This window comes from Pteropus alecto, unplaced genomic scaffold, assembly GCF_000325575.1.
Source record: "Pteropus alecto unplaced genomic scaffold, ASM32557v1 scaffold45, whole genome shotgun sequence".
In the NCBI taxonomy this organism is placed as follows: domain Eukaryota; kingdom Metazoa; phylum Chordata; class Mammalia; order Chiroptera; family Pteropodidae; genus Pteropus; species Pteropus alecto.
The window spans coordinates 28,463,568-28,477,146 of record NW_006442491.1 but is presented as its reverse complement, the minus strand read 5'-3'; the positions used below and the strand labels follow the sequence as shown (position 1 = coordinate 28,477,146).

The window sequence follows — 13,579 nt, the reverse complement described above, 5'->3', positions numbered from 1 at the left end:
GCACCCGCCGCGGATCCCACGGAGACCACCGGCCTTCAGCGGAGGGAGCAGCGCCAGGACGCACGCTGGCACCATGACCCAGACGCCCGCCTTCGACAAGCCCAAAGTGAGCGCGGGCGCGGGTGGGGGCGCGGGCTCCGGCTCCGGGTCCGGCTCCGGGTTCCGGTTCCTTGTCTGGCCGGAGGGCTTAGAGGCATCCACGCCGCGGAAGCGAATGGAACCCCTGCAGGCGCCTTCCCCCCTCAGCTCAGACCCTCTTCTGCCTCTGGGCTGTTTAATGAGAAGACAGCGAGGGAGAGAGGGTCTCGAACCCAGAGGCACCCCTCGCTGGCCCCTGCCTCTGACTTGGCTCCCCTCGTCTCGGTTTCAGCGTCTGTCAGGTGGGCATCCTAGCATCACGGGCGCTGAGCGGCTGTGTGACCTTAGGCAGCGGGCTTGACCTCTCTGAACTTCAGCTGTAATGTGGGGTCCTGGATCTTCACTCATATCTAGTGGGACTGAGCGCTCCGTGAAAGTAAACAGCTTTAAACTCTAACACTGATGGTTTTGTCAGTGCCTAGGAGCCTAGGTTTGTGGATGCAGAACCTCAAGCCATGCCAGAGAAGGGAGGAGGGGGGAGCAGCGCCCCCAGCGCCCCCCTACCCCCGTCCCGCCACCAGGAGCAGAGGGTTTGGGTGAACCATAGGTCTTGGACCCTGGTAAGGTTCACTTGCCCCAAGGGATACTCTCTTGTCCCTCCTCCCACCGGCTGTGGTGTCCTGGGAACTGTGGTGTCAGGCAGAGTTCAGGCCCCCTTGTTGGGCTTCAGAGCACTGAGATTCCATCCAGGGAGCAACCCAGATGGCTGCCTAGCGGAATGCATCTGCTAGGAGCATTTGAGACTGCTGGGGGTGGTCAGGGGAAGGAGTGAGCCTCAGTCTGCTTCAACTTACCCATCTGAGAAACAGGTGTGAGTGATGACAGCGGAAGTCGCGAATGTTGGGGTGTGTGTGAGGAGAGAGAAAGGAAGGGGAGACCCCCGGGGGATAAGGCCTAGCCTCCCCCACTGCTGATGCAGCCACCACAGGGCTAAATGCTCAGCTACTTCCTGCCAGATGTGGGAGAGCTGGGGCAGCCCTCCTCCCCACCCCAGGCCTCCTCCTCCACACCTTGTCAGGATGCCTGTGCCCCATCAGCTTTTCCTCTGAAGGCCTTTTTTTTTTTTTTTTTAAAAACTGTTTTTGGCTTCCCTCTGCTCTTGGGCTGGGGAACCACCGTACCCTGTCATGAATCCCAAGGCAACAGACAAAACACCTTGATTGGGAGTGAAGTGGGAGTATGGAGATGAATAAAAGGTAACATTTCTATAGAACTTGCTTTATGCTCCAATTCAATCCTTGTAACACTTTTACAACCCCGTGAGGCAGGGACTGTTACTGTTATCACCAATTTTTAGCCTCGCCCAACCCTCTGATTCAAGCTGTCAGGTCATTTCCCCTCTCTGGGCCTCCATTTCTACACCTGGGAAATGGGTTTCACCTGCTTGCGGGGTGTCTGGAGGTTAACAAGGGATGTTTGAAGGTGAACGTAGTGTCACTATGTACATGAGGTGTGATAAATTTTATGTTTCCGTGAGGAGGGAATGTGCCTGAGCAGGGGAAGCCAGAAGGAGCATGAGTCTCAGAGCCACTGTAACCCAGAACCAGCTCCCCGCCTTCCCATGGTGTGGCGGATAATAATCACTAGTATTAGTAGCTGAGTAGCTGGTGGTTATTGAGTTGAATTATTGCTCTGTGCCAGGCACCATTTTGAACACATTACCCGCATTAATTGATAATAGTGACTCTGAGGTAGCTGGTGTCATTCTGTTTTACAAATGGAGAAACAGAGGCACAGGGATGAAGCAGGCTAGGAAGATCACACAGCAAGGAGGTAGCCCAGCTGGAGTTTGAGCCCAGCAGGGACTGACTTCAAATTCCTGTGCCCCTAACTAGCTTTCCGGAACTACCTCTGCAGAGGCCTGTGGGGGTGGAGGTGCCAGTGCCTCAAGTGCAGGCCTTTCTGGCTTCTCCTACCTGCCTCAGGTGAGACCCAGTACTTGGCCAGCTTTTAGAAGGTAGAACAGGGCAGTGTTTTCCAAACTTCAAGTATACACAGTGTCCTCAAATCACCTGACTTCTGTTCATTTTCAGACTGAATCGGAGGTCTAGGGTGGGGGCTGAGATGCTACACTTCTGATCGGTTCCCAGGTGACCCTAATGCTGCTAAAAACACAAACCACACTTTGAATGGCAAGGCCTTAAAACAGCTGCCCACCTGGTTTGATTACCTCATCCCCACGAATGCTTGGGGCACTCGGAAGTTCTTTGTCAGGGAGGGCAATGCTGATCACATGCCTGTTATCATAATAACGGCTGTCATTTGAATGTTTGTGGGTATCTGGTGCCTTCCATGATTTATCGCACAGAATTCTCTGGACAATTTGACAAGGCAGATGTTTTCCTTATTTATAGATGAGGAAACTGAGGCCTGGAGAGGTGAAGTGACTTGCTCAAGGCTACTCAAAATCAGCCTCCAGGCTGTAGACTGGCGACTGAGCTGGCCCAGGTTGGAACTGCATGGTTTCTAAACTGCCTCTTTCTGATGCCGAGGAGAATTGGGACTAAATCTTTCTCATATTTGAATATTTACTCTGAATTAGGCATCGTTCCAACTGCTTTGCATGTATTCACTCATTTAATGCTCGGGACAGCCCTCTGTGGTTAGATCCTAGTCTCTTCATTTACATATGAGGAAACGGGCTCAGAGAGGGGAAGGAACTTGCCAAAGTCACACAGCCAGGAAGCAGCAGAGTTAGACTTGAACCCAGATCTACCTGAAACTGACATGGATGCAGTTACCTGCTTGGCTAGCTTGCCATTCCCACTTTGTGGGGCAGAAGTTAGAATCAGGGCAGCCTTGAACTTCAGATAGATTGGAGTGGAACTCCTGTCTTGCTCCTTAGCAGGTTTAAGAGCTCAGGTGGACAGCTTCCTGAACTCCAGCTTCCTTCTGTGTAAAATGAGCTGATAACCCGAAGATCATGGTGTTAGCATGATCTGGGGGGAATTCGATGTACTGATTGGTGCGGGCTGACAAGCGGCAGGCCCTGGGGTCTTCATTTCCTCCCCGGGACTGCAGTGGGGGCTGCAATGGACTCTAGGAAGCCTCTCCGCCTGCCCTGTCTCTTGCCGGTCATCTTCCTGCCACAAAGCCCGTCGCCAGTACTGCTTTGGACTGTCTGTGCTTTTGCAGTTACCAGAGCCACCTGTTAAAATAAAAATGCCCCTGGGAAGAGCCGCTTTACCGTTACAACTCGTGTGGCAGTTGGGAGGGAAGGGAACAGAGACTGGGTTTCGTGGAAGCCCGGAGAGAGGAAGTGTCTGGTCACACAGCAAAGCAGGGGACACCAGCCAGCCTCCTGATTCCATATCTGACCTCGGGTGGGCTTGGTCTGGGTCGGAAGGAGCCCAGTTGCCCTAAGGAGTGTCCCCTGTAGCAGGGAAGGGCAGGCCTACGGCCTTGCTTTGGACAGGAGAGAAGAGTAGGCCGGGGGCCAGAGTGAGTTTCAAATCTATATTTACCCAGTGTGTTGGGGGCAGGCTCACCTCACCCGTTAGGGTTCTAAGGCCCAGAACAGGAAAGTAGAGGAGGAAACAGACTCGTGTCCTGTGACCACAGAGAGAGACAAGGAGTTTAAACTTGGGCACCAGCTGGGGCCAGGCCAGCTGGATCTGAGTGCTGATCCCTACTTATTTTCAGGAGCCCAAGTGAGTTTCTTCTCTGTGCCTCAGTTTGCCCATCTGTAAAATGGGGATCATATGTGTATCCACCCTGCATAAAACACCAAGTACAGGCCTAGCTGAGATGGGGGGCCCACCAATGCTGGCTGTTATCGATCATCCTCCTCATGGTTATTGATGATTCTACTCAGATTTTACCAGCACTGACTTAGCACCGATAGGCAGGATGAAGTGGGTCTATTGTGGTTATGACTTCTGATTGTGGTTCATGGGTCAAACAGCATCCTGGCTGTGGCACTCAGTCTGTGATGTAAGGCACGTTCTTTAATCTCTCTGAGCCTCGGTCTTCTCACCTATAAAATGGGGATAACTGTCCTGAGTTCTGAGGCTCTCATCCCATGTCCCCCTGGCTGAAGACACACCTTGACTTCCATGAAAGCTCTGGGGAAGCTCACAGCAGCAACAGAGCTCAGTCAGGTCCCAAGTCAGCAGAAAGCTCTGAGGAACTGCTCTGCCCCTTCTGTACCTCAGAGCTTCTGGAGCCAAGATGGGGCTGAGCCCGGGGGACTTCCCGGAGGAGGTGTGGCTGAAACAATTTGTCAGCCCCAGGGTTGGTCTGTCTCCCGACCTCACCCCAAAAGTCAGATGAGAGGCCATGGCGGCACTGCCCCCTAGCACTTCCCAGCTCATCGGTAAGAGCAGGGCTAAGAATGGGGGGACGTCTGCCCCTCAGTTTGTACCGTGGGTCATCCAGGTTCCAACTGCAGTGCCCAGGTTCCAGGGGCTGGTCAGGCAACCCCGGACACTCTGCCTTGTCTGGGTTCTGGGCCGAGCCCACAGGGGTAGGTCAGCCCCTTCCTTGAGGCAGAGAGAGGACACAGCACTGCTGACCTAGGACAGGGAGAGGAGGAACACTTTTTGCTGTGCCAGGCCCTGTTCTAGGGCCTGAGGGTTCAGCATGATCACATGAAGTCCCTGCTTTTAAGAAACTAATAATAGAGGAGATAGACATAGTGAATTTCAAAGTCAGTGGGATGGAAACAACAGTGATGTGTTTGGAGGGCATGGGGAGCCCTGGGGAGAAGTAGTCTGGGATAGACCCCGAAAGAGGATGGGTGACCTTGGGCAAGTGAATGTGCCTCCCTGGACCTCACCTGTCTGGCTGACATCTCCTGAGAACAAAGACTCAGTGTGTTTCCCCATGTTCCCACTGTGCCCAGCACCTCATGGGCGTTTAGTAAATATTTCTTGGTAACTGGGGATGCTTCCTATTCAGATGTGGGAGGATTTCCTGCAGTTCTGATTGTAAATCAGCCACACGGAGAGCAAATGCAGGGCATGGGGCATAAGCTGCTTCCACAGAGGTCAGGAGGCCTGTCAGGGAGGTGGTGTGGCCTGTGGGCAGGACTTGGGCTCAGAGTTGGAGACACTTGAGTTCCAGCCCAGCTCTGCCACTATGAGTCTGTGTAACCCTGAGCAGGTCACCGACACGCTGTGAGTTCAGCTTGGCAGGTCCATTTCCCCATCCGCAACATGGGGCTAATGTGTACCTTGATTAGGATTAAGATTACATGAAAGAAGGGTCTGATAATAGTAAGCAACTGCTGTTAATACTTCTGTATTATTTATATCTGAAGCTAGGCCTGCAGAGAAAGTACATATAGTAGGAGTCAAAACTGAGATGTGGGTTCAAATCCTGACTCTATCACTGACTGACTCTGTGCCCTTAAATGCTTCTTTGAGCTTCAGTTTCCCCATCTGTAAAATGAGAGTGAAGTTCCTACCTTACTGGTGGTTAGGATGAAATAAGGTAATGCATGTAGATGGTCTAGAACATGGTAGTTAGAAGCCACTGCTCCTCCTTTTATCTGAATGGGGCCAGCAGAGCAAGGTCCCCACCCTGGTCTCCAAGCTTGCACCCATCGTCATCAAGGGCAGGCTGACAAACTTTTCCACAGATAGTCACAGTTTTCCAGAAAGGTCATTTGGAGGCCTGCCTGAGTTTGAGCTGCCTGTGGGGGTGGCTTCTATCTCTACTCCTCCCTGGAAATGTGTCAGGGCAACTTCCCAGGAAGCCTGGAGGAGGAGAGTGGGACCTGGTGGGTTCTGCTTTGTCTCTCCCCAGGGGCCTCTTGCCTGCTGCCTGACTCCGAGACCTTCCCTCCACGCTCTGCTGCACTAGGCAGCTCGTGCTCACCGAGCACCTGCCTGCTCTCTGATGAGGTGGGCGTGTCCCCCACCCCCACCCCGGTTACGCTCGTCCCCCCTCTGGATGCCTGCGTCAGCGCTGTCTTCTGTTCTGGCTCTCTCCAACCTGCTCCCCACACAGCAGCGGAAAAAGCTTTTGAAAAGTGATTCCTGTCTACGGCCGGCCATTGCCGCCCTGCCCGATCCCGTCTGATCTCGGAAGCTAAGCAGGGTTGGCCCGGTTAGTACTTGGATGGGAGACCACCTAGGAAGACCAGGTGCTGTAGGCGTAACAAATAAAAAAAAAAATAAGGGATCGTAAGCTAACAAGGTCCTTGCAATCTGTGAGGTCAACCAAGGGTTGCCTCTCCTAAAAAAAAAGAAAAAAAAAAAAGTGACTCCACTATTTAAAGCTCCTCAGTAGATCCCCTTAACCCTGACCTGTGAGCACTTTCTCTGCGGCCTCATCTCTCTCCACCAACCTCATTCTCGCCAATTCCCTGACCGATTGCTGATGCAGACACTTAGCCCGTGCTGTTCCCTCTGCCTAGAACCATTTCTCTCCTTCCTTCTCTCTAACTCCTTTATTTGCCCCCTTACCTCAAAATGATCTTTTCTACACTTTTTCTAAGTTGTGCCTCCCCGCTTCCTATGTTTTTCTTTGTCATGTACCTGGCTCATTTTTCTGTCATAATTTGTAACGAGTTCAGAAAGGTATGTCAGGCAGGATGGGCTACGATGTGCTGCAGTAACTAACGTCCTCAGGTCTAAGGGGCCTCAAGCGGCAGAGATGTCCGTTATTCCTGCTCGCACTATGCATCTGTCAGTCTGCTCATCACAGTCATGCAGGGACCCGGGCAGGTGGGTGGTGATCATCCTGAACATTGCTAGTTGCTATGCCAGAATGAGAAGAGGGCTCCAGGGAGTCTTGCATTGGCGTTTTAAGTGCTTGACCAGAAGTAGCCACACCGGCCCCCCCACCCACAACGGGGCACACAGCAACGAGGGACAACCTGCCAGATTTACGGCCAATTTCCCATCAGAGGCGCCACGGCCAAGCCTGGTTTTGACTTTCTCACCCCTCCTCCCGTCTCAGCAACCCCATGCGACATCTCTCTGAACTTCGGTCTTCTCCATCACCGTTTACACATGCGCAGGTCATGCCCACCCTAAAAAGAAATGCACTTCCCTTATCCCACGTCGACCTCTAGCCCCTCCCAAGCTCTTTCTTCCCCTTCAGGGGTAAATTCTTGAAAAGATGGTCTAAACGTTCTCCATTTTCTTACCTTGCCTTCTTACCTTATTCCAGTGTGGATTCTGTCCTCTTAGGCCTCTGGATTGGTTCCTCTGGACAGTGGTTCTTGATCTTGGCCTCGCATTGAAAAAAAAAAAAAAAGCCAGGCCCACCCCCAAGGATTGTGATTTGTGATTTCATTGGCCTGGGCATTGATAACTTTCCAGAGCTTCCTAGTTGCTCTCAAGAGGCAGCCAGAGCTGAGGACCGCTCCTCCAGGAGCCCCGTTCCCTTAGCCCCAGGGACATAGTTCTGCTCTCCTGGTTCCTCGGCCACCGGCAGGACCCAACTGTATTAGTTTCTTGTGGTTGCTGTAACAAATACCATATAACGGGTACCTTAAAACCACAGAAATTAATTTTCTCACTGACATGGAGTCCAAAATCAGGGTGTCAGCAGGATGATACACCCTTCGAGGGCTCTAGGGGAAAATCTATTCATTGCCGTCTTCCAGTGGCTCCAGAGGTTCCTTGGCTTGTGGTCCCATCTGCCCCCTTCCCCCGCTCTGTGGTCACATTGCTGCTGCTGCTCGTGTGTGTGTCTGCGGCCTCTCCAGTCCCACCGCCCCTCCCTCATTCACACCCGTGTTCCACTTCCTCTCACCCACCACGCTCTCTCTCTGCACAGCCTTTGCATGTGCTGTTCCCTCTGCCCGGAATGCTCTTCCAGCCTTCCGCCTCACCCCTGCCTTTGCCTACTTGGTTCTTCATCCTCCAGCTCTTAGCTCAAGCTCTGCTTTCTCCAGGGAGCCATTGCTGGCCTCGCTGGGTGAGGTTCTTTCTTTTGTTACCTCTTTCGTAAGACTGCGTGTGTGCTTTCCAAGGAGTTGTCATGGCTTCGATTGTACGTTTATCGATGCGAAGCTTCCTATCTCTTGCTCTTCCTGGAATGTAAGTGTCACAGGAGCAGGCCTCTGTTCCTTGACCTTAGCTCTCCATCCCCAGCAGGGCCTTGACCACCTGTTGAACGAAGGACTCTTGTTGATGCTTACTGAGTGTTTGCTTTTAAGAGCTGGTCTAAGCACATCGCATGCATTGACATGGCAAAGCCTAAGAGGAGGGCTTGTTATCCTCCCCGTTGGATAGAGGGGGGGACACCGAGGCTCGGAAAGTGAAGTAACTTTCCTCAGGTCACCCAGAGAGGGAGTAGAGGAGCTGAGATTCCGGCTCTAACCACAAGTCAGCCCTGCCTCTCTGGCTGGATCCTCACCACAGCTATGGAGGTAATTAAAGATAAGGAAACAGAGGCTTAGATGTGAGGCCCCTGTCTGAGGTCACGCAGCTGGTTGGCAGGTCCCTGGACAGGAAGTGTCAGTGTTTCCGATGTTGAGCATTTTTCGAGAACGCAATAAACATTTGGCCGAGCGGGGCATTGAGCTCATTTTGTTAGGGAATCCAACAGCTCAGTTGACTCCGAGTCTGGGTGTGAGTGCTGCTTGGTCCTTTGCCGGCCAGATGACTTCTGACGACTTGGATGTCCTGCTGATAGGAGGACTTGGCAGATCTGTCCCCGCTGGCCTCCCCGGGTCTGGGCTGGGTTCCCTGTGCAGGAGGCGGCTCATGTGGGTATCCGTGATGCCCTTGGCTCCCTCCCCAGCCAGGGCAGCCACTTTCTTGTCCAGGTCTCTTAAGTTCCAGAGGAGGCCCCACCCCAGTGGAATGTCAGTCGAGAGTTTTCAGGATCTCCCCCTGAAAAGGAAGAGTTTCCTCTGGACCTGGAACAAGCCCAGGAAGAGTTTCCTCTGTGACCTGGAACAAGCAGATGGCAAGGGCCCCGTCCCACTGTCTCCCTCTGCCTGCTGTGCTTCTCTCAACAGCTCATGGAAAACACCCTGGTCGAGAGGTGGGGCCATGTCCCATGGGCCACACGTGTCCACCTACAGTGTCTTCGTGAATCCCGACAATTGTTCTTGGACAGGGAGACAGTAACGTCCACTGTTTCTCAGTCGAGGAAACAGGCTCAGAGAGATTGAGCGTCTGTCACACAGGCAGAGCAGGGGCAGAGCTGGGAGTCCAGCCTGGCTGCTATTTCCCGAGCCCCTCCCTGTCCTTCAACTCTTGGCTTTGTGTGCAGAGTGCTGTTCGTGGGGCTGAGCGTGTAGGAGATGGTCATCCAGACGGCTAAGTATCTAGTGTCCTTTCTAGAGTACTGAAAAGATCTTGTGTTGCCTAATATCAATTCCTGATGAGCTTTGCTGAAGAGTCACTCCCACTTTTGAAAATGGAGCCTGATTTTCAAAATATATTGACTGAATCACTAGTCCAGGAAGTCCGTGGTCAACCCTTTGTGTTAAAGCTGGATTTCATTTATTGAGTTGGCTGAGAGCAGGATGGCCTAGTGTGGTGGCTGGGGCTCGGGAGCTCCCATGGGACCATGGCTGGCCTCCCGTTCAGGAGCACCAGGTTTAGGATTGGGCTCAGATTAGAATTCCAGTTCTGCCACTTACCACCTGTGATTAAAACCAAAGGTACTGGATTGGGATCCTACTTCCATTACTGGCTTGCTGTGTGGCCTTGGACAAGTTATTTAACCTCTCTGAACCTCAGCATTCTCAACTGTGAAAGAGGTAGAAAAGCAATTAAACCTACCCCGCAGATGAAGATTAAACAAGATAATGTGCGTAGAGTTTAATAACGTGTATGTGGTATCTGCTAAGTGCTGATTAATGGTTATTATGGTTAATATTAATATGAACTCTGAAAGTTCTTCCAGGCATTCATGGGTGTGTGCACCCTCTCTTCCCTTTGCCCCTTGCAGGTAGAATTACACGTTCACTTAGATGGAGCCATCAAGCCTGAAACCATCTTATATTACGGCAGGTAAGTTCACTAATAAGAGGCCTTACTCCCTAGGATTTGGGTAGGGTCCACAGTTTGACCCAGAGGCTTCTAGAGAATTCTAGGGTTGCTGCTTCTTCCCGTATCTCTGTGGAATTGAGTCATACCCTGGGCAGAAGAAGGAGTCTGTGGAAACATGGAGGCCTCAGCTCCGAGCTGGAGACCCACAGCCCATGTCTTCTGCGCCTCCGACTCTTGGCTTCCTGCTGCCAGGTGAGACAGAGGGAAGCTTGCCTCACCTTACAGACAGACACACACACGCACAGACACCCACGCCAGACAAGCACACACAAAACCAGTCCTGTTTTTTGGCTGAGAACCTGTGGCAGGTGACCCACCCACACAGGATGCCGGTACCATTTGTCGAGCATCTCCTAGGGCTGGGCTGCGCTGAGCCTGTTCCTTGAGTCAGAATTTAATCCCTCTGCACTTGGAGGAGGAGGGTATTGCTATCCCCAGCTCGCTGAGGAGAGAACAGGCTCACAGAAGTGAAGGCGTTGCCCAAGGTGGGGCCGTCTGACGCCCAGAGCTGTTCCACATCACCATGGTAACCTGCTAGAAGATGTGCAGAAGTTGCTCTCCTCTCTGGGCCCAACCCTGCATCTTCCAAGTGAGAACACAGATCCTGCCTCAGCTCTCGTGGGTGCTGGTGGGTTGAAGGGTCCCTAGTGGCCCCCCCGTGAGGAAGGTCTGCCCTTCCCTCCCCTCACTGGCTCATTGTGGCCCCTCTGTTGCGTCCAACACTTAAGAACAGGGACTTTGAAGGCCAGTGGCTCCAGATTCAAATCCAGACACCCCGTTTCCTCCTTACAATTTATCTTTGGCCTCTGCAGGTTTAGGGGAAGAATAGGGCCTTTGTCTAGAGCTGACCTGGGAGATGGCGGCCCCTCCTGCCACCCCGCCCCTCGGCAGCCTGAGTTCTTTATAGCTCGCCCAACACCTATTCTGTTTGGAGCTGGAAGGACTCTGTGTCTCCCTCATTGCCTTGAGAGGTTCAGCTCTGGACCTGAATTTGAACATGCTGCCCCGTAAACCAGAATCCTCTCAGTTACGCAGACGCCCGGTCCGTGGAGAACTGGCGCTCCTTGGATTTGCCCCCGACTCTCGGGAGCACCTCTTCCAACTCCCGGAGAAAGTTCTGGCAAAAGAACACTTTCCGCCATCTCGTCTCCCTTCCAGTGAGCTTGCTCTGGGAGGCGGCTGTTGATTTAACTGTTATTTAACTATATAAGTGTGTGAGCAGTTACTTTGTGCGCAACTCTGCTTCAAGTGCCACACCGGGGTGAGCTTAATCCTCATGACCGGTAAAGTAGGTCCCGTTACTGGCCCCATATTGTGGTGAAGAAACGGAGTCCTGATAGGTCAAGTGTCTTGTCTCGTGAGGAGGGTGTGACCATTATCCCACCACTAGAGGTTTAGATGAATCACTGAGCTTAGCTCAGCGCTGAGCACAGCGAGTGCTCCAGGAATGTCACTTAATGATGACAATGTCATTAACATAACCAGTGGCTCAGGCTAAGTCGGGGAAAGCCCGCCTGGCTTATCTCTGCCTGTCCTTTGCCCATGTCGAGTACCAGCCATCGCTGCAGGGCCCTGACGAGGCCGAGAGCGGGTTATGGGTGCCAAGATGGGATCTCATCCGGGTGCTCATTAAGGGATCATAGAGCACTCATTAGCGCAGCCAGGTGGCAAGACTGTGGGGGTGGGGTGGCGGGAAAGGAACCGTGGGTGGGGGAGCTGTTCAGATTTTCAGTTTCCCATGTCTGGTGTCTCTGAACACTCTTGGCCCTGGAGGATGGGGCGGGGGTGCCAGCTGGAGTTTGATCTCTAGATCAGCGGAGACTCAGATATGGAGAGCCCTGGAGGACTTCCTGGAGGGGGTGGGCCAGGCCTGCGAGGGCAGCATCTGGCCTGTGAGCCGAGCCTCAGGCCAAGCCAGTGGCCCTGTTCTGCCTCCCTGACGTGGGCCTCCGCTGATTCTGTTTCCTCCTGTTTCTTCTTCCTTCAGCTCCTGTGATTCCGCCCTCTCCAGGGGCTTCTCCTGGCTCTTTCTCAGTCTCCTTCAAGACCCTGTCAGCTTTTTCTCCGAGACACATTCTGAATCTGGCTGTTCTCTCCCTGTCACCACCCTGCTCTGAGCCACCACTTGGACTATTGCGATGGCTTCCTGACTGGTCTCCAAGTGTCCTCTCTGGCCTCCCCTGTCTACTGACCCTCCACTACTGCCGTCGGAAGAATTATCTTACAACGATTATCTGATTGGCTCACTCCTCTGCTCAAACCCTCCCACAGTCCCTCCCACCTTGCTCAGGGTCAAAGCCAAAGTTCGCATATGGCCCTTCAAGTTCTAAAAGCCTGTGGAAGTTCTGACCTCTTCTTCTGCTTCTTACTTAGGCCACTCTGGGTGTTTCTTAAACACGTCTGACCTAGTAAACAGAGAGGGTGGGTAACTTGCCCAAGGTCACGTAGCCTTCATAACAGAGCCGGGATTCAAACCCAGGCCATCTGGCTTCAGCATCTGCTCTCTTTTCGAGGATGTATAAATAGTCTCACGTGTCCCTCTCTGTACCCTGCAGAGAAAATATCCTGAGTTTTACTGACAAGGACGTGGGGGTCCTCAGAGGGGATGCCCCCTGCCCGGGAGCTGGCAGACACAGGAGGGGTATGAACCTGAGCTTATCCTCCTCACTGGCTCTCTGTGGTCAGGCTTCTTATAGGTACATTGCCCACCATGGCAGGAAGGGGACAAGGGAGACAGCGTTAGTGGGAGGAGGCTCCCATCTTTGGTTTGGGCAGCTGGGTAGATGGAGGAGCCATATTTGGAGGAGCCATACCAGGAAGGGGAGGGGAAAGGTGGCCTGAGATGCCTGGCTTCCAGGGGTGGTTGGACACATGGGTCTGTTTTGGTTGCTGCTATTCATCCAGTGCCCAGCACGTCATACACCCTCAGATGGTGGTGTGCAGATGTGGAGGGTCGGCCTCTGGATGGTGAGTTGAAATCCATGGAAGGAGATCTGAAAGAGATGGAGGAGGAGGAGGACCTCCACCAGGAAGCCGTGGGGTCACACGAGCTAGAGGGACACCACTGGGAGAATCAGGAGTAGCAGGCCCAGTGGGCCCAAGGCAGATGTGGCCACTGTGTTCGCTAACATGGGAGCCAGAACCTTAGCATCACTTCCTCTGCCTTCCATCCGCTGGTGCCCAGAAAGACACCCAAAGTACAGGCTCTGCAGAGGACGTGGTCACTGGGGGTGGCTTCGCGAGGGCGACTTTGGGGAGGCTGGCCCGCAGTGGAAGGCTCAGCGAGCACCCGACCTCACTGCCAGGACAGCACCAGAGGTTCACCTGCCCGCCCCCCTCACCCCCCCACTGTGTCTTGCAGGAATGGGGATCACGCTGGGCTGACTGGCAGACTGGTGGTGGGCACCAGGGTGACCCTTGGTGATACCCACTGGGCACTCACAGGGACCCGGGGCCACCAGAGAGGGAAGAGGGCGTAT

The 13,579-nt window shown here is 53.3% G+C and overlaps 1 protein-coding gene and 1 pseudogene across 9 annotated transcripts in view; both read left to right on the top strand.

Moving 5' to 3' along the window:
• ADA (adenosine deaminase) overlaps positions 1-13,579 on the top strand; it is a 26,352-nt gene continuing 12,773 nt past the window's right edge. For 5 of the 9 annotated variants that reach the window (XR_003043121.1, XM_025039848.1, XM_025039846.1 and 2 more), the window contains exons 1-2: positions 1-106; positions 10,000-10,061. Coding sequence is in view for 7 of the 9 variants with exons in the window: in XM_025039848.1 (XP_024895616.1) it covers positions 10,022-10,061 (40 nt within the window). In the remaining 2 variants the exon portion in view is untranslated. Of the gene's footprint in view, positions 107-2,492; positions 2,587-9,999; positions 10,062-13,579 lie in introns of all 9 variants that reach the window. The other 4 variants (XM_025039849.1, XM_025039844.1, XM_015597081.2 and 1 more) reach the window with 2 other exon arrangements.
• On the top strand, positions 6,122-6,238 carry LOC112471298 (annotated as a pseudogene).